Source organism: Nerophis ophidion, linkage group LG04 (assembly GCF_033978795.1).
Source record: "Nerophis ophidion isolate RoL-2023_Sa linkage group LG04, RoL_Noph_v1.0, whole genome shotgun sequence".
Classification (NCBI taxonomy): Eukaryota; Metazoa; Chordata; class Actinopteri; order Syngnathiformes; family Syngnathidae; genus Nerophis; species Nerophis ophidion.
In genome coordinates, this window is record NC_084614.1 from 72,745,395 (window position 1) to 72,771,830 (window position 26,436).

Below are 26,436 nucleotides of genomic sequence, written 5' to 3' on the forward strand. Positions count from 1 at the left end.
CTAGTAGGTGTTTTTTATATATATAATAATAAATTACTGTCATTTTCAAAATATTTTAGAGCCCCCCCAAACAATAAACAGTGGTCCGAAATTGGGCCCGCAAGCCACACTTTGGACACCATTACCATTAACGGACACAAGTTGTCCACAATAACACCCCCAAACAAACCTGAAAGAAGAACTTGGAGTGAAGGAAGATATTATTAGCGGGGTCTTGTTTTGGGAAGGAGAGAGGACGGAGGAGGCAGAGAAGGAGGTAGTGAAGGAGGCGAGGAGGCGATAAGGACATCTCCACAGTAGGTAGTGCCATCATACTGAAGCAGGTGTCCAACATGGCGAACGCAGGCTGCAGCTCTCTGGCGACTATTCTCTTTTTATTCCTCTTTCAGGCGGCTCTTCGACAAGGTATGTGCTTTTTAATCACCCCCGCCTCGCTTTTATGGACTATTTCTTCCCCGCCGCCGTCCTCAAATGTGAGCATTTTGTTAATGTTTCGCGGCATTTCGAGGGGGGGGGGGGATTCGTGACCGAAGCTGCTGGCGGATGTCCGTAAAGTTGGATCATGCTTGGTTTTTTTTTGTGTGGAATGTTTTATGGAGATCTTCTGTTTATATTCGGACACTTTGGACACGTCGCAGTGATTAATCGCTTGGCTGGGAACTCTTTAAAGCACTTTGCTCGGTGTGCTGCAGATCCATCTTAGAAAGGGGAAAAGAAGCAGCGGTGCGTTCAGGCGAGCTTTGCAATGCAGAACTCCCAATCAAAACAGCCGCGATTTAAGTACGAGGCTTCCTCTTGTCTGAATTTGGAAAAAGTGGAATCGTTTATGCTTACATACTTATACAAAAACGCAAATAGAGCTGAGTAATATTTCCGTCGTATTTTTTCAACTCTCATTCGCCATTTAGCTTCCTTTTTATAGCTTATTCCTCTCGCCGCCCTGAAGGCACCCGCTTGGAGAGAATGGGCAGAACGTGTGCATGCACGTTTTAAAAGTTTAAATTCAAACCGAAGGATGGATTTTTTGGTGTTCTGGATGTATGCCGAATTGGAGGCGATGTGTCAGAAAGGGGGATAGTGTCGTTGAACGCCGTGATCGATGCTTGTGTGCTCCCTGGGAAAGGGGTGAATCTGAATGTGCGTGGATTCCTAGCGGTGTTCATGACCGGCATGGGCTTGTGGCTCTGCAGCAGGCTATGGGGGGCATCAGAGTTTAATAAATAAATATATATGTATATATATGTGTGTGTGTGTGTGAATAAAAAATGTTTATATATATATATTTTTTTTCTTATTTTTTTCAATTTAATTTTTTTATGTATTATTGCATACTTGGGGGGCATCAGAGTTTTTTATAAATACATTTTTTCATTAATTGATTAATCAATTATTTTTTTTATTCTGGTGCAGCATGCCTGCATGTATTATTGCATACTTGGGAGAGGCTGGGGGGCATCAGAGTTTTTTATAAGTACATTTTTTTTCTATTAATTAATTATTATTTTATTCTGGTGCAACATTCCTGCATGTATTATTGCATACTTGGGGGGCATCAGAGTTTTTTATTTTTTTATTCTGGTGCGACATGCCTGCATGTATTATTGCATACTTGGGGGGCGTCAGAGTTTTTTATTTTTTTATTCTGGTACGACATGCCTGCATGTATTATTGCATCCTTGGGGGGCATCAAAGTTGTTTGTAAATACATATTTTTTAAAATTAATTAATTATTTATTTTTTTATTCTGGTGCAGCATGCCTGCATGTATTATTGCATACTTGGGGGGCATCAGCGTTTTTTATAAATACATATATTTTTTATTAATTAGTTATTTTTTTATTTTATTCTGGTGCCACATGCTTGCATGTATTATTGCATACTGGGGGGGGGGGGGATCAGAGTTTTTTATAAATACATATATTTTTTTATTAATTAATTATTTATTTTTTTATTCTGGTGCAACATGCCTGCATGTATTATTGCATAATTGGGGGGGCATCAGAGTTTTTTATAAATACATGTTTTTTTTAAATTAATTAATTATTTATTTTTTTATTCTAGTGCAACATGCCTGCATGTATTATTGCATACTTGGGAGGGCATCAGCGTTTTTTAATAAATAAATTTTACTTTTTATTAATTAATTAATAATTTTTTTATTCTCGTGCAACATGCCTGAATGTATTATTGCATACTTGGGGGGCATCAGAGTTTGTTATAAATACATATTTTTTTAAATTAATTAATTAATTATTTTTTTATTGTGGTGCAACATGCCTGCATGTATTCTTGCATGCTTGGTTCAGATGCAATATAGAAAAAAAAGAACCAGCAATGCAGAATTTATTTTTTATTTACCCCGTCCACTATTCAGCAAACACTACAACTCCCAGAATGAAACGCTCATCATATGAGGGGCATTTTTTCATATCAACTGGATTATTAACTTTGCCGAATCGGAGGCGATGTGTGCGAGTATGGCAACGTGCCGTGGAGTGCGGTGACAGATGTATGTGGGCGCCCTGGGAAAGGGGTGGGTGTAAATGTGGGCGGACTCCTAAGGATGTTCATGATGGGCATTAGATTGTGGCTATGCAGCAGGGCTATGGGGGGCATCAGTGTTCCTTTTTAGCCATGCTGCAGCTGCAACATGACTTTCTATTAACTGTGTTGCATGCTTCTTTTTTTTTTTTTCTTACCTGCTTGGTTCAGGTCCATCATAGCCAAAGAACCAGTGGTTTGTTCAAGTATCGTCTTGCAGCAATGCAGAACTCCTCATTTAAGTAAGCACAGGGCTTCCTACTATTAGGAGTGATCAAAAGTGTCCCTACTTAAAATCAATTGTCTGCATCGACTTGCCCAAATTGGAGGTGATATGTGAGAATGTGTAAATATGTATTTGAATACCATGACAGGTGCTCCTGAGTGGATTCCTAAAGGTATTCATGATTGGCATCAGATGACTCCAAGAGCTGTGGATGCAGCTGCAACAAGACTTTGTGTTCGTGCGTTAAGTGCATATTGCATTTTGTTTTTTTTGCGCCTCGCCCGCTTGCTCCAGGGTTGTTCGTCTTTGCGCATTGCCATGGAGATGTGATGGAATAACAGCAGGCGACGCACCAACACCGCGCCCCCCTCCTCCGCCGTCACCAACCATGCTCACACACTGGCAACACACAGCTTACACAACCCGGCGACTGGTAAACTGTGGCTTTGTCGCGCACCCGTCTTGTCACCCAGTCCGGCTTACTTTGTGTCAAGTCAGTTCTTCCATGCTTGTAAAAAACTTGGCGCTGCACCTCCCCTCTTTTTTTTTTTTTACAAAGCCTATTTATGCTGACTGTGCATTTTAAGGGTGGAGGATGGCAGACGTTTGTGACTGTGGATTATCCAAGCAGCTTAATCCATCACGGTGTTGTTTTTTTTTGATACTTATATTTTTTAATACGTATATATCTGTTAAAATGCTGGGCCCTGGTCATCGTGTTTTGTCGGGTTAAACAAGCACAAAGCGCAAAGCTAAACACGTCTGTGTTTTTTTTTTGGACTACGGCGAGTGCTGATTTACCTTTTTTTTTTTTTGCAAGTTTGCATAAAGCGTATTAATTATTTACCTGCTGGTGCTGCTGACTGTGGACCGGCTTTGTGTTTAAGCATTGCAGGAGTTTTTTTCCCATCACTGCAAATAATGGAGCGTTTTAAAAACGTTTGATTTTTGGCACCGGAGCCAATACAAACTTACTCGTCAGATAACATCCTCTGGATTGGATTCAATCGTTTGTGTGTTTGTTACCGCTGCCAAGGACTCCTAACTTTGTGCACAGGTGGTGCACAAGCCAAGGAAGAGACCATTAAGTTTTGGGACTGATCCAGGAGTTTAATTTAAGTACTCTTGCAGCATTTTGCGGAATTTTTCAGAATTCCTCTTTGTAAGATACAAGCATTGGTTATGATCAAAATTGTACAAACTGTTCGTAACAGCCTTGTTCAACATTTGTCGTAAACTACGACTCACATTTTAACAATTTGATGAAAATTTTCCCCGTGAATCATCCCTTTAAAAATGTTTGTTAATTAAATGCAAAAATATCCACACATGTATGGATACAATACATCTTTGGACAATTTTGACCAGTATTTGAGGTCAAAGCATAATCATTGTGTAAATCTATCAATAAGTGCTTTAGGTGCATTTTGCTTGTGTAAAGTACTCTTTTTAAACTTTTATTTTGCTAGTGCAGTCAGACCAGATGTGAGGGGGGGAGGTTGTTCTCAGTTTGACAACAACACTTGAGGCTGGTAAAAAAAAAAAAAATTACAACCACTGTTTTTACATTGATGTTACACGATTGATGTCGTTCACAACAACATGAGCAGATGAGATGTGTCGGGGGTGTATAGATTGTTCTTGTTAGCTTTAGCTTCGTAGTTTAGTCGCCGTTTCAAGTGACCGTCTCGACATGGTTTGGATCAGCAGTATGTCGGGGATAAATGAACGGTACGGAACACAACAATGTATCTTTTCCTCACAATGCCAACATTTCACTGCAATATTCCTGATATTTTGCGTTTAAAGGGGAACATTATCACCAAACCTATGTAAGCGTCAATATATACCTTGATGTTGCAGAAAAAAGACCATGTATTTTTTTAACCGATTTCCAAACTCTAAATGGGTGAATTTTGGCAAATTAAACACCTTTCTGTTTATCGGTCTTTTAGCGATGACGTCAGAACGTGACGTCACCGAGGTAACACACCTGCCATATTCATTTTCACATTACAAAAACCGGGTGTCAGCTCTGTTATTTTCCGTTTTTTCGACTATTTTTTGGAACCTTGGACACATCATGCCTCGTCGGTGTGTTGTCGGAGGGTGTAACAACACTAAACGGGAGGGATTCAAGTTGCACCACTGGCAAGAAATCTGCCGCCAGACCCCCATTGAATGTACCAGAGTGTCTTCACATTTGACCGGCGATGCTAAGACAGACATGGCACAGAGATGTATGGATAACCTGCAGATGCATTTGCAACAATAAAGTCAACGAAATCACAAAGGTGAATTTTGTTGATGTTGTTTACTTATGTGCTAATCAGACATATTTGGTCACGGCATGACTGCCAGCTAATCGATGCTAACATGCTATGCTAATCAATGCTAACATGCTATTTACGCTAGCTGTATGTACATTTGAAACGAGATACCCACATTTAATGCGAAACAAACACTTACCAATCGACAGATTTAAGTTGCTCCAGTGTCACAAGATGCGAAAGTCCTGATCGTTTGGTCCGCACATTTTACCGGCGATGCTGATAAGGCAGCCATGCTATGGACCACTTCATTAGGTACACCCACGCTATGGCCGAATAGCGTCAATAGCTATTCGCTCAAATTTCTTCTTCAATTTAGTTTTCGCTATCTGCCTCCATACGCCAACCATCTGTTTCAATACATGCGTAATCTGTTGAATCGCTTAAGCCGCTGAAATCCGAGTCCGAATCCGAGCTAATGTCGCTATATCTTGCTTTGGTAACCACCATCTTGTTTGTATTGGCAGCCCTGTATGACGTCACAGGGAAATGGATAGTGGTTTCGAAGATAGCGAAAATAAGGCACTTTAAAGCTTTATTTAGGGATATTCCGGGGCCGGTAAAATTTTATCAAAAAATTCAAAAAGTACAACAAGCCACTGGGAACTGATTTTTATTGTTTTTAACCCTTTTGAAATTGTGATAATGTTCCCCTTTAACAGCGAATTCTGTGTGATTGGCTAATTATTAAGTTAAAGTGCCAATGATTGTCACACACACACACAGTAGGTGTGGCGGAATTAGTCTCTGCATTTGACCCATCACCCTTGATCACGCTGGGAGGTGAGGGGAGAAGTGGGCAGCAGCGGTGGCCGCGGCCGGGAATCATTTTTGGTGACTTAACCCCGAATTCCAACCCAAGATGCTGAGCGCCAAGCAGGGAATTAATGGGTCCCATTTTTATAGTCTTTGGTATGACTCCTGACTACGTCCACGGTTACGTCAACGCGGAAATCAAATATTCCTTATGTTTTTCATTGAGTTTAGTGATTATTGATCCCGCATATTCGCACTGTCCATCCATCCATCCATCTTCTTCCGCTTATCCGAGGTCGGGTCGCGAGGGCAACAGCCTAAACAGGGAAACCCAGACTTCCCTCTCCCCAGTCACTTCGTCCAGCTCCTCCCGGGGGATCCCGAGGCATACCCAGGCAAGCCGGGAGAAATAGTCTTCTTAATGTGTCCTGGGTCTTCCCTGTGGCCTCCTACCAGCCGGACCTGCCTGAAACATCTCCCTAAGGAGGCACTCGGGTGGCATTGTGACTAGATGCCCGAACCACCTCATCTGGCTCTTTTCGATGTGGAGGAGCAGCGGCTTTACTTTGAGCTCCTCCCGGATGACAGAGTTTCTCACCCTATCTCTAAGGAAGAGCCCCGCCATCCGGCGAAGGAAGCTCATTTCGGCCCCTTGTACCGGTGATCTTATCCCTTCGGTCATGACCCAAAGTTCATGACCATAGGTGATAAGGGGAACGTAGACCGACCGATAAATTAAGAGCTTTGCCTTCCGGCTCAGCTCCTTCTTCAGCACAATGGATCGGTACAGCGTCCGCATTACTGAATGCGCCGCACCGACCTCACGATCCACTTTTCCCTCACTCGTGAACAAGACTCCGAGGTACTTGAACTCCTCCACTTGGGGCAAGATCTCCTCCCCAACCCGGAGATGGCACTCTACCCTATCCCGGGCGAGAACCATGGACTCGGACTTGGAGGTGCTGATTCTCATCCCAGTCGCTTCACACTCGGCTGCGAACCGATCCAGTGAGAGCTGAAGATCTTGGCCAGATGAAGCCATCAGGACCACGTCATCTGCAAAAAGCAGAGACCTAATCCTGCATCCACCAAACCGGAACCCCTCAACGCCCTGACTGCGCCTCGAAATTCTGTCCATAAAAGATATGAACAGAATCGGTGACAAAGGGCAGCCTGGGCGGTGTCCAACTCTCACTATTTCGATATTCGCGCTTTGTCAAATAAAAAGTAGTAACCATGGGGACATCCCGAACTTCTCGTCGACATGCGCCTCATCTGTTTCACCATCACAAGTTCCGGAATTTGCATGCACGTTGCGCGGCCCATTAATCATTTTTTGTCGATTATAATGTTTTCATAATCGTGAGAAGCTGAAATCGTAATTAAAGTTGGATTCATTGTCCAGCCCTAAGTTAAATCTCTTCTGTGCGCCCATTAACCCAATCAGAAAGGAACTTTTTTTTGTTCCCGTGGATAATATGATGCGCGTTTGTCAAGTATTCATACCTAAGGGGGTCAAACCGGGGTGAGAATTGGAGATAAAAGAAGTGTTTAATTAAATATTTGGCTGTTTAAATTTTAAAGAGCTGTGCAAAATGCCCAGTGGGAGTAATACCCACTATCGTTATCTGGTTGGCTGAGTCTTGAAGGATTGGCTGAGATGGGACTTGCCGGCATCTAAAAACACTCCTCGGAGGAGTGATTTTTAATTTCGGGAGTGGAGCCGCGGGTAACCCACGGCACATTGGGTTATATGTGGGACGGTGATGCATTGGATGTTGTAAGAACAAATAAAACCACAAAGGAAGTGTGCCAGTCGGCAGGACTGGCGTGGAAAGTTCAGATCTTTGAAAATGAAGAGAAATTCAGTGAACTGTCCGTTCCAGACTCATGAATCTATTATTTTGGCGTATAATGTCAGGATAGGTTTGTTTTTGCTGCTGTTTTAGAACTTCTGCCAAACCCTTTCTTGGACGAGTAACCCCCTCATTTATGTGCATGTCCTATCTGCAGAAATCTATTTTTGTTTTAGCAAAACCGACATGTCCTATCTGCAGAAATCTATTTTTGTTTTAGCAAAACCGACATGCAAATTGTCTGCAGTGTAATCCGGCCGTCAGCTGGAATGGTAGCAGTTCCCCGTGATGGAAAACGGGTGCGCAAATGGACTTGTTCCGCCGTCTCCAGCCCTTCACAGCCTCTCCAAGTTTAATGAAGAACAATGCCTTTATTTCTCAGGGGGGAAGGAACCCCAAGTGACCCGGCCGGCCCCGCCTTCCCCCCCACTCCTTCTGCGCGGCCGTGTTGGCAAGCCAACAGATGACTGGGTCGGGTCGCATCTGGCCTCCGTGCACTTAGTGTAATCAAAGCAAGAAAAAGCCTTTATGGCCTACTTGTCAGCGAACCGTCTGCTGATGGGATGTCAAGTGGGCACCTTCCGCTTCCAAATCTCCCGAGGTGGCGGGGGGCGGGTATGGATGGCAATCTGGCGTTTGGAAAAACATTGGACGGCGTGGGCGTCTGGTTAAACTACACATTACTGTATATTGAACTGTATGTTGCATTGACACCGATGGAAAGAAGATCTGATCTCCTTTTGAAATGGCTGTTGGCATGACTACAATACTACATGCATTTTGATGTATATTAGTGCAAATGATGGCATTTTTAATTTACATGAATCCCAGTTTTAAATGAGGATTAATCACAGGTTATTTACTTATCTATTTATTTCTGAAAATCTTTTAATTTTCTCAAAACTCGACAGTGCGCCTAATGTACGGAATAATTCTAGTCGTGCTTACCGACCTCAAAGCTATTTGATTTGGTTCATGGTGAAATGGTAAGTGTGACCAGTAGATGGCAGTCACACATAAGAGATATGTGTAGACTGCAATATGACTCAAATAAACGACACCAACATTTTATATCAGGCCTGGGCAATTATTTTGACTCGGGGGGCCAAATTTAGAGAAAAATATGTGTCTGGGGGCCGGTATATCTGATTTTTAGGGACACTAATACAAGACCTCACAATAATGTCGGATTGAATGCTAAAAACGTTATGACAGACTGCCCTTAAAAATGTAATGTAATTTTAAATTTTTCTAAGAACGATAAAACACAGAATATTAACAGCACATGAACGTCACACCCCCTTTCGATCGACATATTTTACAATCAAGTGAAACGCAACAAAAATGCAACAAACAGTGAAATATGAACACCAAAGAGTACAAAATAAAGCCACCTAAATTGTGATGCATCTTATATTTTCTGAATTTTCCCCAGGGATCAATAAAGTACTTTCTATTCTATTCTATTATATTCTATTCTATATATCACTAAACTTTAGAAGTTTGTTGTGAAAATCTCCATCCGCGTCTGTGGAAACGCTTCCCGCCCACACTGTTTGGTGCCTCGTCTGAGCTGCTGTGACGTAGATGACCATAGCAACTAATTAGATGACCATAGCAACTAATTAGATTACCATAGCAACCGCTATATCATCCATAAACACAGATTACAAGCATTGAAATACTTTGTACAGTTGAAGAATTACGGTCATTAGAAAACATGACTGCACATCATAATGGGAGCTACACTTTCCATCTTAAAAGATCTAAAAAAATGATTTGGGAATGTCCTGCGGGCCGGATTGAAAACCTCAACGGGCCGCATGTGGCCCCCGGGCCTTACTTTGCCCGGGCCTGTTTTCTATGTTCCATTGAATATATAGAATTTTTGAGACGCTCAAAAATCCATCAAAATGTTTTAATACGACTTTGGTAAGCTGTGAAGCCGCACCTCTTGATGGATTGTACTGTGCTTCAACATAGGAGTATTATTATGGTGTGTGTATAAGGTAAGACATTATCTGGCGTTTTTTTTTTTTTTTTTCCGCAATATTATGCAAAAGCAACCTTGCTTACCTTCTGGTACCTGCTGATCTGTATTTGGGATCTGCATCTGCATAAGTCCTGAAAATTTGCGCAGGTCCGCCTTTGTAGTCCGTGCCGACAACGTAGTCGATAAAATTCTTCTTTTTTCCAGTCGGATGTTTTTTACGAGCCACGGATGAGGAGATTCTGCTCCGTTATTGATTGAAGTAAAGTCTGGATGTCATTAAAACGGTTAGCTCCATCTTTTGACACTTCTTCCTCTCCCGTCCTTGCACGCTACACCGCTGCAACAAAGATGACGGCGTAAAGACGCTGCCGAAGGTGAGGTACGTAAATAAGACGCATCCTGAAGCGACTGTTAGAAAGCGGTTTGAAGATGATCTGTAAAACATCATCTATGCAACATTTAGACCAAAGAACCAACATTACATGTTACGTAGACCACATGGAAGTGTTTCACATTTAGAAAAATATAATAATAATATGACCCTTTTAATGCGCCCTATAATCTGGTGCGCCTTTTGTATGAAAATAGACCTGAATAGACCCACTCATCGGCAGTGTGCCTTATAATCCTATGTTCCGGAAAATACGGTACATAATTTAAATCAACCTAAAACAATATTCAAACTCTTTTTGGACACAAATGCAAGTTTATTGTCAGTATGTAATACAGGAATACTTTTAAAAATGTTTTACTTGAATGCACGTCATTTATTCGCTCAAAACTTTGTAGTATTTTGAAGTCGGCGTTTCTCACTCTTCTTTGCACTGACGTTTGCATTGACCGTGTAACTTTCAGATCGGGGTGCACTACAATATCAACTAAATCGATTTATTGTTAGCATAATTGAATGGTATTTAACATAGAGAAAATTAGCATCACAGCTAACGGAAAAATATTTTCGCTTCATTATGAGACTGTGGTGGTACATAAACCTAGCTAGCAAGAGGTATTGGCCCCAAAATAATTTAACAAATACAGTAACATCTAGGTAGCTTGAGTGTAAGTCTACTGGAGTAGCTTACAGTCATACAGTATCAAGCAATTACACCTCTATTCAACCTAAATACCATAGATCAAATATATTTACCCCAGTAATATCATCAAAACTTACCTTACTGGATGAAGTCTTTAGGCTCAAATACTAGTGTGGCCTCAATAGCCCTGCTGTAGTGTGTAGCATGCTGGGAATTATCTGTGCATGTGATGGAGGAATGCACCGTGCAGGGTTGAAATTCAACTGAATTTGTAAAAAAAATCAGGTTGTTTAGCAAGATCTAGCATGTTGCATTCAATGTTTATTCTTATTAATTCTCATATAGTCCCGTTAATTCCCATGGAATGTTTCCAACTTTGAATATTCCCAGAATTTTGCAACCCTAATAATATACAATGTCATAATCACAGTTGCACAAATAATCAAGTTCTTATCATATTGTAGCCCCTAAATCGTAATTATAATCAAATTGTGAGGTGCCAAAAGATTCCCACCTCTATTTTCTGGTGTAGTCATTCGAGTGCATCTGTGAATTAATCAGGCCGCTGCGGACTTTCGACGAAATAAGGAATGCTAAAATGTTACATCATTTAAAGAAACATTTTCTTTTTTGGGCTATTGAATGGAAAATAAGTGAAATTCCAAATACATTACAGATTCTCTGTGAACTTTGAGGGTCTGCCGTACAATCAAACATCCGCAGGCTGTCCCCAAATGAGAAGAGATAGAAACATGGTGGCTTTGCCATGAGTATACGGCCTGAAAATAACATCACACAGTCACTCCAGGCTGACGAATCCTGACCGAACATCAATAGAGTTTCACCACACAGATGAGTTTCTGTTCTGTAGGTTAGAGCAGTGAACCCCGACCTTTTTGTAGCTGCGGACCAGTCTACGCTTGAAACATTGTGTCATAAAGAAATACAATCATGTGTGCTTATGGACTGTATCCCTGCAGACTTTATTGATATATATTGATATCCATCCATCCATCCATCCATCATCTTCCGCTTATCCGAGGTCGGGTCGCGGGGGCAGCAGCCTAAGCAGGGAAGCCCAGACTTCCCTATCTCCAGCCACTTCGTCTAGCTCTTCCCGGGGGATCCCGAGGCGTTCCCAGGCCAGCCGGGAGACATAGTCTTCCCAACGTGTCCTGGGTCTTCCCCGTGACCTCCTACCAGCTGGACGTGCCCTAAACACCTCCCTAGGGAGGCGTTCGGGTGGCATCCTGACCAGATGCCCGAACCACCTCATCTGGCTCCTCTCGATGTGAAGGAGCAGCGGCTTTACTTTGAGTTCCTCCCGGATGGCAGAGCTTCTCACCCTATCTCTAAGGGAGAGCCCCGCCACCCGGCGGAGGAAACTCATTTCGGCCGCTTGTACCCGTGATCTTATCCTTTCGGTCATGACCCAAAGCTCATGACCATAGGTGAGGATGGGAACGTAGACCGACCGGTAAATTGAGAGCTTTGCCTTCCGGCTCAGCTCCTTCTTCACCACAACGGATCGATACAACGTCCGCATTACTGAAGACGCCGCACCGCCTGTCGATCTCACGATCCACTCTTCCCCCACTCGTGAACAAGACTCCTAGGTACTTGAACTCCTCCACTTGGGGCAGGGTCTCCTCCCCAACCCGGAGATGGCACTCCACCCTTTTCCGGGAGAGAACCATGGACTCGGACTTGGAGGTGCTGATTCTCATTCCGGTCGCTTCACACTCGGCTGCGAACCGATCCAGTGAGAGCTGAAGATCCCGGTCAGATGAAGCCATCAGGACTACATCATCTGCAAAAAGCAGAGACCTAATCCCGTGGCCACCAAACCAGATCCCCTCAACGCCTTGGCTGCGCCTAGAAATTTTGTCCATAAAAGTTATGAACAGAATCGGTGACAAAGGACAGCCTTGGCGGAGTCCAACCCTCACTGGAAACGTGTCCGACTTACTGCCAGCAATGCGGACCAAGCTCTGACACTGATCGTACAGGGAGCGGACTGCCACAATAAGACAGTCCGATACCCCATACTCTCTGAGCACTCCCCACAGGACTCCCCGAGGGACACGGTCGAATGCCTTCTCCAAGTCCACAAAGCACATGTAGACTGGTTGGGCAAACTCCCATGCACCCTCAAGAACCCTGCCGAGAGTATAGAGCTGGTCCACAGTTCCACGACCAGGACGAAAACCACACTGTTATATATTGATATATAATATATACATATATATATATTGTGTTTTTTACGTTGATCTAATAATTTAAAAAAAATAAAAAATAATAATAATAATAATTTCTTGTGCGGGCCGGTACCAATCGGTACCAGTGGTCGGGGACCACTGGGTTAGAGGACTCCACAGAATGCATTCATCAGCCTTTAGGTATTACTTTTACATGCTGGCATTAGAAGCTCTAATTGGGCCCTTGTTCCTAGTATCCACAGTTACAATTATGAGTTCAACATTAACAAGACAATCAGGAATCAACTCGTATCGTTTTTGCCTTCAATAAAACATCTGGCGTTATTGGCTGTAATTATGGCGCAGGAAATGAACGTCTTTCAGAATACAATACAAAACCACAGCCTCTATCGCTGCACAATAGGTTTGAGTGATCCTGGCCATTCTCCGCTTTCTTCCTTTTTTCTAATGTAGCACTCCAGCTTTCAGGAAATGTGTTCCTGATGAGACCCTTTAGGCGGTTACGTCGTCTCCTGGTAAAAATGTACCACGTCTACCCACTCTGCTCAGTCCCTTTGTCTCCGCTATTGTGAGTGCTCTCCTGAGGGTTTGTTTTTTACAGTCGTTTGGGACGGCTGACGTTCACTAGGTTTACCTTAAAACAATGTAAAGAGTTATAATTTGCTTCTAACCCGAGCTCGAAATCGCTATGCTTAACTAGGAAGTGAAGCTGGCTTTTGGAACAAGTTGCAGTCCGAATAATCCAGAACTGTCGTCATTCTGACATCAATCACACCTCAGTTTGTGTATTTGTGTGTACCTTATGTAGTTTTGCAAAGTCGGTGGTGATACCACAAAAACCTTGACAAGAACTCAAAGGAATACCTGACAAAAATAGTTTGTTCCACATTTTTTCTTCAGTTTACGTTGAGACTAATGTCATACATAACGCGGGCATGGTAGCAATTTTCTGCAAGCTAACTTATTGAGACACAGGGCACGTAACAATTAACGTTTTTTAATTATAAACCGCGGTGAAATAATGCGGTTTTGAATGAAAATGTGTCCAGTGAAAAACCGTCCGACCGGAACTCTCTAATAACTAAAGTTCCTTGGGTGAATAATGTAAATTCACTACACCGGTAGGTTTTAGCGTTTTCATGGCGAGTTTACTGACAGATATAAGTAAGAACTTTACACTACTTTATATCAGAAAGGGCAACAGCGGGGGATGAATGTCTCATAACAAGAAGATAGAGAACAACAAGAAGCTTATCAACTACAAACGCGGACTCGTGCAAATTTTCAGGACTTATGCAGATCCCATATATGGATCAGCAGGTACCAGAAGGTAAGCAAAGTTGCTTTTGCATAATATTGCGAAACAAAACACCAGATAATATGTCTTACCTTATACATACACCATAGTGAAGTGAAGTGAATTATATTTATATAGCGCTTTTCTCTAGTGACTCAAAGTGCTTTACATAGTGAAACCCAATATCTAAGTTACATTTAAACCAGTGTGGGTGGCACTGGGAGCAGGTGGGTAAAGTGTCTTGCCCAAGGACACAACGGCAGTGACTAGGATGGCGGAAGCGGGAATCGAGCCTGCAACCCTCAAGTTGCTGGCACAGCCGCTCTACCAACAGAGCTATGCCGCCCCATAAAAATACTTTTTTATTAAAGCGCAGTGCAATCCATCAAGCGGTTAGGACTCATAGCTTACCAAAGTCGTACTAAAACATTTTGATAGATTTTTGAGTGCCGTGTGTAATGTTTTATATTTTCAATGGAACATAGAGAATGTTTGTGTTCTTCACTTCAGCCATATTGGAGTCCACACAAATCTCTTATGTGTGACTGCCATCATATTGCAGTCTATGCGTATCTCTTATGTGTGACTGCCATCATACTGCAGTCTATGCGTATCTCTTATGTGTGACTGCCATCTACTGGTCACACTTATCATTTCTCCATCCATACGTTAGGCGTACCTGGATATAAGGCACACTGGGTTATAAAGCGCAATGTCGAGTTTTGAAAAAATGTAAGGATTTTAAGTGTGCCTTATAGTCTGAAAAATACGGTAACTTTTCAACCTTCACAAAATATTTTCACAACTTTTTGGATGATAACTGAGAGATGTCATAACTGGTTGAATGACATCTCTGTCATGGCCTAAGGGGGTCTGTGTCGCTTTCAATGACACTCAGCATTTTGAGGAGGGTGGCAGGAACCCTTCCACACAAAAAACTACAAATACTCAGATTGCTTTACAGCATACGTCATTTCCCCTTTCCCATTCGTTAAAAAGACGGAAATCGATGTGAGCGCCTACGTGCAATTACTGCTAACATGGCAGAAGCTGCAAAACAACCAAAGAAACGAAAAGTTTTGTCCAAGGAGATAAAAGAATGGAGGCTACCCGGATAGAAGGACAGTTAAGGATCAACTTTGCCCCGGCTTTCACCCGCTGGCGTGAGCTCTAAGACAAGGCGGGATTTGATACCAATGCTGCCTTGGTTCTGTTTGCGTGGTAGCAATAAATATCCCCCAGCTTGTTAGTTCGCAGTTCCACACTGACACGACCAGTGATGCAACCAACTTAAAAGTACTGTATAAAGAAACAAACCGCATATATCAAGTTTGAGTAAAATATGTAGGTTCCTACTGTGGAAAGGTATACTGAGTGATTGATTGATTGAAACTTTTATTAGTAGATTGCACAGTTCAGTACATAATCTGTACAATTGACCACTAAATGGTAACACCCGAATACGTTTTTCAACTTGTTTAAGTCGGGGTCCACGTAAATCAATTCATGGTAACTGACTAACCCTTTGCGCTGGTCCTCATGGGAAATGTGGTCTTCATTCAGGCGAATCGCTACCACTTTGGTCCAATGGCACCGCCAAAGTCATCCCAAACTAAAAGTTCTTAAGTTGGGCTTTAAATTAAGGTGATCATAAAAACATGATGGATGAACGCATTTCGATAAACTAATAGACCGGAGAAGCAAGCTAACGTGCTAATGATAACCATGCTAATTTGGGTCATGAACATCCCCAGTAACACTGTAATGTTATAATCATCGAATTGGTGGCTATTACTACAACATGGCTCTAGTTATTACTGATACCTTTCCACAGGCAAAATCTTGTGCTAAAGTTTCCTATACTTTATGTCGGTATTCCGGTACGGTACGAGCTACGTACACAACTGCCGGTTCCTCATTGGTTGAACAGCTCAATCATCTGCCTTGTCTTTCTAGCCTTTGTGCGTACCTTCTGACAGTATGCTGCTCCATTGTTTTATCCTTGCTGCAGGGCTCGTGTTTTGCTGCCCCCAGTATCCTCTTGGATAAAATATGCCTCCCTACCGCAACCGCACTCGGAGAAGTTTGTTTGTTTGTGTCATGTTCCAATTGATGGATTCATTGCAATGTGTTTGTCCGGGTTTTGTAGCGCTTCGTTGCTTTGGGATACCGTGTCCAAACTCCTCTGCGGTAGAATGACAGCCGTATAGATTTGGGTTTTAAAATCTTATTTAAGCTTTGTAACGTATATGTGACCAAAATAATCGCGTTGGAAGCATTACCTAAATGCTCAGTGGGTCGTCAAACATCCTTTTCTCTGCAATCTCCTGCAGGGAAATCAGAACATTCCGATTAAGTATTCCACTGCTACTTTCCCAAAAACTTGTGTTTTCTGAGTTGCAGTAGGTCTAAGGTACGGGTCTCAAACTCACTTTACCTGGGGGCTACTGGATGCAGAGTCTGGATGAGACGTGACCGCAAGATAAGATTTCCTGCATACTCCTCAGCATGTCTAGTTGTGTGATGACGTTTCAAGTTGTATGCCTTGTGCACCGCAACTTTCTCTGTGCAAATAAGACACGTCGGAGTGCCCCTGTGCTCAAAGAAATATTGCATCTCCCACTTTTCCTGGAATTGTCTTTGCTCATCACTAACCTTTCTCTCCACTGCAGGCTTTGAAAAAGACATGTTTGGGTTTGTGGAATACATTTGTATTTAGCCGACACACTGAGAATAATGTTATTTCCGCAATGTGTGTCGTTACGCTTTTCCTCCCTACAGCAACACGGGGGTTGGCGGATAATAGCCGAGAAAGTACCGGGATAGCGAGCGCAAAAGGGACGTCATATAGAAATATATGTAGAGGTTCATCGTGTGAGGCAATGCAAATTAAACAATAAAAAAATGAATTGAATTGGTCCAGGTTATCGGGGACTGGTATTACTGACGGACAGGTGTCGCAGTGTGACTGCAGCCGGGCACATAAGAAAACCCTCGTCTCCATGGCAACGTCTCTGTCGCTTTCACTCACCTGCCGCTTTTCCACTAAGGCAGGGGTAGGCAACCCAGAACGTTGAAAGAGCCATTTTTGACCCAAATAACACAACGCTGTCAAGCGGCATTCATATAAAACCCGCGGGCCGCACGAATATTAAACTTTCATATTAAGGTGGGGGCCGCAAAATAACGTCTCGCGGGCCGCGTGTCTGAGACCCCTGGTCTAAGGCCTGAAATATGGACATAATTGAGGCCGAATGTACAGAATGTCAATAGTGGAGCCAGGCTTTAAAAACGTAGGCCATTGATTTATAGAAAATAGAAGGTGTGTGTTCTAGGAAAAGCACTGAAAAAGTGCCTGAGGTGGGGTCGAATCTCCAGCCTCTCGGGTCACTTAGTAGTCATCCAGTGCCCTCCAGCGCTCCGTGTTGGATTCTTAGACGAGACAAGATATTTTCGATTCTCTCGCCTTTCTGAAACAGCTCGCCCAGTATCCCAGTTGACTTACCTTCGTTTACCAAGATGGATCCTGTTTTTGCAGACTTTCTGTTACTTGAGATTTCAATGAGCGTCCAGAGAATGCATCCTGCAGAAGGGTTAAGATAAGTAAGCCCTTTCCCCGGCAAAGTGCCTGCACTCAATGCCGCCGCGAAACTTTAATGGACAAACAACCGACGGCCTTCTGACAGGCCGGGGACCTTTTAATGCTGCTTCTGCATGCATCTATCCGTCCATCCAGTTTTTTTTTTTTTTTTTACAATCCCGTGTGTGGGCACCGCTTTCTATCTGCAAGTATTCCCGAGTCATGCATAAGTAGCGTTTGTACGTTACTTCTAATTATCTACTAATAGCAGCCTTTTTAAAAGCAATCGCGCCGAAGCCCAAACGCACTTTGCTCTGCGTGGGAGGTGCAAGACAGTGAAATGCGGCGAATCTTTGGCAAATAATTAAAGTAGATTGAGCGGGTATTTACTCTTACAATGCCAACAAAGAGGTGTATTTATGTGCTGTGTGATGGTTTTACCTGCTCCGCCTTAACAAATCAGACTTAACTCGTGTATCAAACCTTGGAGCAGCTCTGTATTTTGGACAACTTACTAGGATGGTTAAAAAACACACCAGCAGGGTTTCTGTCTTTTGCTAGAAATAGGAATTAAAAAGAAATGTTTGAACCGGACCTTTTTTTTTTTATTTGATTTCATTTTCCAAAGCTTTTCTAGCTGCTTTGAAGTGTGTAGTATTTGTCGGGCTTCACTTGGCTGTCGGATTAATACCTTCTCCACTGGAAATGAAAATGGTTGAAGCAGCACTTAATCCGCATAAGAATTTTATTTATTTATTATTATTTTTTTTTTTCTCCAATAAGGAGCTGCAAGCCTGTCTTGTGCATTGATTCTGACCTTGTGTGACAAGATCTTCTAATTTCCCCTCTGTTGACAAATATGGGACAAAACTAGTTTGTTCTTTTGACTTATCTTGGTTCTGACATTTCTTAAAACAGAAATAGATAAAGGGTTCACACAAGGGCTGGAAATCTCAGGGTACCTCGCAATGCGATATTTAGTTCACGATAATCATAATATCCCACAAAAAACAAAGACTGTTTCATAGCATCCTTTGTATCTTTGCAACTCATTTTGCATATTATTGTTGCTCCATTTGAGACTCGGGCGAGGAACAAAATGAATGTGTCTTTTAGGGCTGGATCGATAAAACGACACAGTTTACTGTATGTCGCGATAGACACGTGATCGATATCAATATAATATGCGTTCAATAAAATATTTAATATATATATCTTTATTTTTTGTTCGGAAGAAACCAAAAATTATGACGTAAGATGGGTTTTAAAAAACAGGAAACGCTAACAGCCAATCACGTAACAGTATCAACGACCAAGTTTGTTTGCGCCGTCTTTCTGTCTCGCTGTGGATTCTCTACATGGAGTGAAAAGAGAAACTGCGATATCATAATGTATCAACTCAATAACAGAAACTTGTATTCAGTTTTGTTAGTTTTAAAAACAAACCGTGCGGGAACATCCTGATACTTCCAATGTGTTCGTTTAATGAGTAGCTTCCTAAACTACTCTGTGTAGCGTCCAAAAGTTTATACACTACTGCCATCTAGTTTCTCAAGTCCGCTCTTACCTTCAAATCGACTTTAATTATTTTACTACCTTTGCCGCGCTCATCCTACCGGGCTACCAGACACCTTCTTCACTGATAAAAAGCATCCTTGGTAAGTTGGAAATTAATTTAATGTATTTAATGGCAAGCTTAAATAAGTCATAAAAAGTATCAATAATTATCGATATCGATCAATATAAAAAAAGGTATATCGTAATACCGTTTTCAGCCATTTCGCCCAGCCCGAGGGCCCTTACAGTACCGTAGTTTGGTTGTTTGAAGGCATTGCAGAACTTGGTGTCATGCACAAATTATAAAACGATACAGAGTGGAACAATTTGTTTGTCGTATTGTAGAGTTAAATATTGCGTTATTTTGATATATGTTGATATATTGTTAGACTTCTTGTTAGCACTAAAATATATTACCAAACTCTATTTTATGTATTTTCAGTATTGACAGTATTAAATACTAGAGACGTCCGATAATATTGGACTGCCATCAGATCTCCATCTCATCGATGCCTGGGGGGGGGGGGCAATAGACTACAGACGGTGGTGAAGTAGGTCGGCTTCATTGCGTGAAGAAGCCTATAATTTTTGGTTGTGTTTTCCGCTCCGTTTACTGAATGGCAATTTACGATATTATTGGCCGATAAATGCTTTAAAGTGTTGTATCGGAAATCATCGGTATCCGTTTCAAAATGATCGGTACCGGTTTCTAAAAGTAAAATGTATTACTTTTTAAAACGCCGCTGTGTACACGGGCGTAGGGAGTAGTACAGAGCGCCAATAAACCTTAAAGGCACTGCCTTTGCATGCCGGCCCAGTCACATAATATTTACGGCTTTTCACACACACGTGAATGCAAGGCATTCTTGGTCAACAGCCATACAGGTCACACTGAGGGTGGCCGTATAAATACCTTTAACACTGTTACAAATATGCGCCACACTGTGAACCCACACCAAACAAGAATGACAAACACATTTCGGGAGAACATCCACAGCGTAACACGACATCAACACAACAACCCAGAACCCCTTGCAGCACTAACTCTTCCGGGACGCTACATTATAAATCCCCTGCTACCCCCCCGCCCCCACGCACACACACACACACACACCTCAACCTCTTCATGCTCTCTCAGGGAGAGCATGTCCCAAATTCCAAGCTGCTGTTTTGAGGCATGTTAAAAAAAAAAAAAAGCACTTTGTGACTTCAATAATAAATATGGCAGTGCCATGTTGGGATTTTTTTTCCATAACTTGAGTTGATTTATTTTGGAAAACCTTGTTACATTGTTTAATGCATCCAGCAGGGGCATCACAACAAAATAAGCAATAATAATGTGTTAATACCACGACTGTATATATCTGTATCGGTAATTAAGAGTTGGACAATATTGGAATATCGGATATCGGCAAAAAAGCCATTATCGGACATCGATCCATCCATTTTTCTACCGCGTGTCCCTTACGGCAGTGGTCCCCAACCACCGGGCCGCGGCCCGTGGGCCGATTGGTACCGGGCCGCAGAATAATTTTTTATTAATTTTTATTAAAAAAAAAAATATATATATATATATTTTTATTAAATCAATATAAAAAACACAATATACACTTACAATTAGTGCACCAACCACAAAAACCTCCCCTTTTCATGACAAAAACGTCCCTTTTTCATGACAAAGAAAAAATAATAAAAAAAGGACATCCCCACCCGGGCTGCGGGACAAATTATTAAGCGTTGACCGGTCCGCGGATACAAAAAGGTTGCGGACCACTGCCTTACGGGGTCGCGGGGGGCGCTGCACCTATGTCAGCTACAATCGGGCGGAAGGCGGGGTACACCCTGGACAAGTCGCCACCTCATCGCAGGGCTATCGAACATCTCTAATAAATACTTTTCCTCATAATTTAGTATAAAATTATTTTTTATCAAGTTTGAAGGCAGAAAATATCAGTAAAAACTGAACAAGTTTTCATTCCTTTAATTGATCATTAAACATTTTGCAAATACCACGGGAGGCAACTTGAAGTGCAGTTCTTTGGTGCCACCAGCAGAGGTGCTATTGCCTCTGTCATCAGCCAGTTTGCGTTATGAGGATAAAATTGGGGGTTCTTTTTTTAAACGACGGAGTCTATTTGTAAGAGGAAAAAAACTGTCCGTCGTATGGCATTTAAAAATAACACAAGTATCAATTAAATTAGCGTCAACTTCCTGTTTATATTTCTCGCTAGGCTGCTGGGTGCTGTTTAAACTAATAAAATCAATCTCGCCTCAAGATAACATGACCACTCGGTGTTAACATTCCAATTAGCATGTCATTAAGCTTTGCGTTTGTCACTCTCGCCTGTTTTAATCGTATCAAGTTGGAAGTGGAGACAGCGTTACCCCGCTTTCCCGCGCCGACTTTCCTCCAGTCGGCGTACATCTCGCCTTCTCATTGCTGACCTGTCGAACTTGGCGAGCGTGGGATGGCACATTTTTATTACCTCCCACAACCCGAATGGTTTGCCAATAATTATAGTTGTGGAAGCTTCTTGAAAGCTTTCTAACACCATTATATTTTACATGGGAATCTGTCAGACTGCTCTTAAGCAAATGTTCCAAGTACACACAATGGTCAATTGTGTAACATTGGAACTAGACTAGTTTTGATTAGTTTTTTGGGTACACGACTCGTGTTTGACTAAATTTCCTCGGTCATCTATTAGAATATATAATAATCCCGATTTTGATTTGATAAAAACAGAACTACACTTTGATTGTAGTACGCAGTAGCAACTTGTAAAAGTGAAACGTGATAATTACTTTTGAAGTGTCTGAAATCGCATTACTGTATTACACATTTTCTGAAAATATGGCCGCACTTCGACCCTTGACCTTATGGTAGGCGCAATAATAAAGTATTGTGATGTTAAATGTTTATTTTTTTTAAATATTGTTTTATTTCATTAGTTTCTAATGACAGAAAATATCACCTGAAACTCATTGAAGCTGAATGAATTGCAGTACTCAACAGAAGCACTGTTGATTCATTATTGTTAGTAGTTATTTGTATACATTAATATGTGTATATATATGTATGTATATATATATATATATATATATATATATATATATACATATATATATATGTATGTATGTATGTATATGTATGTATGTATGTATGTATATGTATGTATGCATATATATATATATATATGTATGTATGTTTATGTTATATATATATTTATGTATATGTATATATATATGTATATATCTATGTATATGTATATATATGTATATGTATATATATGCACGTATATATACATCGTTCTCTCGTATTACCACTCGCACCACTCCGCTAGCATCACAGCTAATGTTACCCATGCCGCTACCTCTGTGAAGTATATTTATATAGCGCTTTTCTCTAGTGACTCAAAGCGCTTTACATAGTGACACCCAATATCTAAGTTACATTTAAACCAGTGTGGGTGGCACTGGGAGCAGGTGGGTAAAGTGTCTTGCCCAAGGACACAACGGCAGTGACTAGGATGGCGGAGGCGGGAATCGAACCTGCAACCCTTAAGTTCCTGGCACGGCCACTCTACCAACCGAGCTATACCGGATATATACGCCCTCGCTCCTCTGCTCGGCGAGGGCGTATTACGCGACGGTATGTGACGTATGTAAGAATGTGCGCTTGTTTTAAGTCTCTGTGAGAAGGAGAGACAAGAAAGAGTGAGAAGAGCCTGTAGTGTAATGCCCGCAGCTAAAAGCAACTGCGTGAGAACGTATACTCGAATATCACGATATAGTAATTTTCTATATCGCACAGAGACAAACCCGCGAAAGGACTCTGGCTTATTAGTGATTCCCAAAGCCCAAAAAAAGTCTGCGGGCTATAGAGCGTTTTCATTTCGGGCTCCAGTACTCTGGAATGCCCTCCCGGTAACAGTTCGAGATGCCACCTCAGTAGAAGCATTTAAGTCTCACCTTAAAACTCATTTGTATACTTTAGCCTTTAAATAGACTCCCTTTTTAGACCAGTTGATCTGCCATTTCTTTTCTTTTTCTCCTATGTCCCACTCTCCCTTGTGGAAGGGGTCCGGTCCGATCCGGTGGCCATGTACTGCTCGCCTGTGTATCGGCTGGGGACATCTCTGCGCTGCTGATCCGCCTCCGCTTGGGATGGTTTCCTGCTCGCTCCGCCGGGAACGGGACTCTCGCTGCTGTGTTGGATCCGCTTTGGACTGGACTCTCGCGACTGTGTCGGATCCATTATGGATTGAACTTTCACAGTATCATGTTAGACCCGCTCGACATCCATTGCTTTCCTCCTCTCCAAGGTTCTCATAGTCATCATTGTCACCGACGTCCCACTGGGTGTGAGTTTTCCTTGCCCTTATGTGGGCCTACCGAGGATGTCGTAGTGGTTTGTGCAGCCCTTTGAGACTAGTGATTTAGGGCTATATAAGTAAACATTGATTGATGATTGATTGATATCGCCCTGCCCTAATACCTGTGATCGCTATCGGTCTTGGTATCGGCCGATTTAACTCATAGATGAATCTGCAGCATAAAACTGATCGGAACATCCCTAATTATCGCAACTTAATTTACTTGGAAACCTACAATACCAACAGCTTACCGACATATTCTGTGATTGTTAAAAAACACACACACAAGAAAAAAGTAGGATAAGAGCAAAAGTGTGCGCCAAAAAAAAAAAAGAAAAAAGAAATCAGTCATTCTCTGTCATCCGCAGATGCTGCCACTTCAATCTGCTCTCTATTTTGTCACACTAATGCGCTGAAAGATGACAAGAGTGGGTCATCTCGCAGCAAAAAAAAAAAAGAAAAAAAAAAGGAGAAAAAAATTGCAAAGAGGCTGAGTGTGACAGCTGTGTCAGCCTGCCTATTTTGCCACACACACACACACACACACACACACACACACACACACACACACACACACACACACACACACACACACACACACACACACACACACAGGCACAAAACAAAACCAGAGCGACTATAGGTCACTGCCGAAGGAAAAATGGCAACATTATTGTACTATTGCAGGCCCTGCCGCTGCTACCGACTTCGCCATATTGTGCTTTCTTCACATGGGGGTGGCATTTATTATTGAAAACGGAATAAACCATCCGGACTTCCAATGCGAGTAGTATGTCGAGAGCGACCGGTCCCTACACTTGCAATTAGGGCCGAGCGTAATAATCAATTCGCCATTTAATCATTCGCGCTGCTGTCAAGCGAAGTAATTGGATGCAACCAGCAGAGACACTCTTGATTTTCGACTAATTTGCTGTCAAATAAATGAACAATGTAAAGTTGGCTATAGGACGTAGAGCTACATTTATGGCAGGGGTCGGCAACCCAAAATGTTGAAAGATACAAAAAAACTAAAAAATCCGTCTGGAGCCGCAAAAAATGAAAAGCAGTATGTAAGTGTTATAATGAAGGCAACACATGTCGTAAGTGTCTATATTAGCCTACTATCAAAATGACTGTGTCGCAGGCTGACACAAATCCTCATTGACAGAAATGTTGAAATATAATATTTGTTCTATCCATTAGGTGTGTGGGGAAAAAATCGATTCGAATACGTTGTGCGATTCAGAATCGATTCTCATTTTTGAAAAAACGATTTTTTTTTAAATTTTTAAAAATGTATTATTATTTTTTTTTTAATCAATCCAACAAACCACTACACAGCGATACCATAACAATGCAATCCAATTCCAAAACCAAACCTGACCCAGCAACACTCAGAACTGCAATAAACAGAGCAATTAAGAGGAGACACAAACACGACACAGAACAAACCAAAGTAGTGAAACAAAAATGAATATTATCAACAACAGTATGAATATTAGTTATAATTTCAGCAGTGATTAAAAATCCCTCATTGATATTATCATTAGACATTTATAAAAATGAAATAAAATAACAATAGTGTCACAGTGGCTTACACTTGCATCGCATTTCATAAGCTTGACAACACACTGTGTCCAATATTTTCACAAAGATAAAATAAGTCATATTTTTGGTTCGTTTGATAGTTAAAACAAATTTACATTATTGCAATCATTTGATAAAACATTGCTTTTTTTTTTTTTTTAATTTACTACTCTGCTAGCATGTCAGCAGACTGGGGTAGATGCTGCTGAAATCCTATGTATTGAATGAATACAGAATCGCTTTGAATCGGAAAAATATCGTTTTTGAATCGAATCGAATCGAAAAAAAACGATATATTATCAAATCGTGACCCCAAGAATCGATATTGAATCGAATCGTGGGACACCCAAAGATTCACAGCCCTACTATCCATTTTTACAACATTGGAAAACATTAGTAAAACAGAGGCTTCTCTGAGGGTGAGATAACGTTTAGATATTACTGGCTTAGAATGACCAATGGTCCAATTTAAACAAAATGGCGGGCTGTCTTCTTTGAATGGCTTTATAACAATCCATCCAAGCTGAAATGCAGGCAATATTACATATGGATAGGTCATTACAAATGCAGATATAAATTAAATAGACAGAGGACATAGGAAACTAAAGGCCTACTGAAATGAGATTTTCTTATTCAAACGGGGATAGCAGGTCCATTCTATGTGTCATATTGGATCATTTCGCGATATTGCCATATTTTTGCTGAAAGGATTTAGTAGAGAACATCCACGATAAAGTTCGCAACTTTTAGTCGCTAATAAAAAAGCCTTGCCTGTACCGGAAGTCGCAGACGATGAGGTCACAAGGGTGAGGGCTCCTCACGTCCTCACATTGTTTTTAATGGGAGCCTCCAGCAACAAGAGCTATTCGGACCGAGAAAACGACAATTTCCCCTTTAATTTGAGCGAGGATGAAAGATTCATGGAATATGATATTGATAGCAAAGGACTAGAAAAAAAAAAAATATATAAAATAAAGTAAAAAAAAAAAACGCGATTGCATTGGGACGGATTCAGATGTTTTTAGACACATTTACGAGGATAATTCTGGGATATCCCTTATCTTTCTATTGTGTTGCTAGTGTT

At 41.6% G+C, this 26,436-nt stretch overlaps 1 protein-coding gene across 5 annotated transcripts in view; it reads left to right on the forward strand.

The window, feature by feature from the left end:
• Positions 1-218: 218 nt before the first annotated feature.
• Positions 219-26,436, forward strand: part of cadm1a (cell adhesion molecule 1a) — a 968,224-nt gene continuing 942,006 nt past the window's right edge. For 2 of the 5 annotated variants that reach the window (XM_061898993.1, XM_061898992.1), the window contains exon 1: positions 219-405. In XM_061898993.1, the coding sequence (XP_061754977.1) occupies positions 333-405 (73 nt within the window). In that variant the 5' untranslated portion in view covers positions 219-332. The remainder of the gene's footprint in view (positions 406-26,436) is intronic. The other 3 variants (XM_061898988.1, XM_061898989.1, XM_061898990.1) reach the window with 2 other exon arrangements.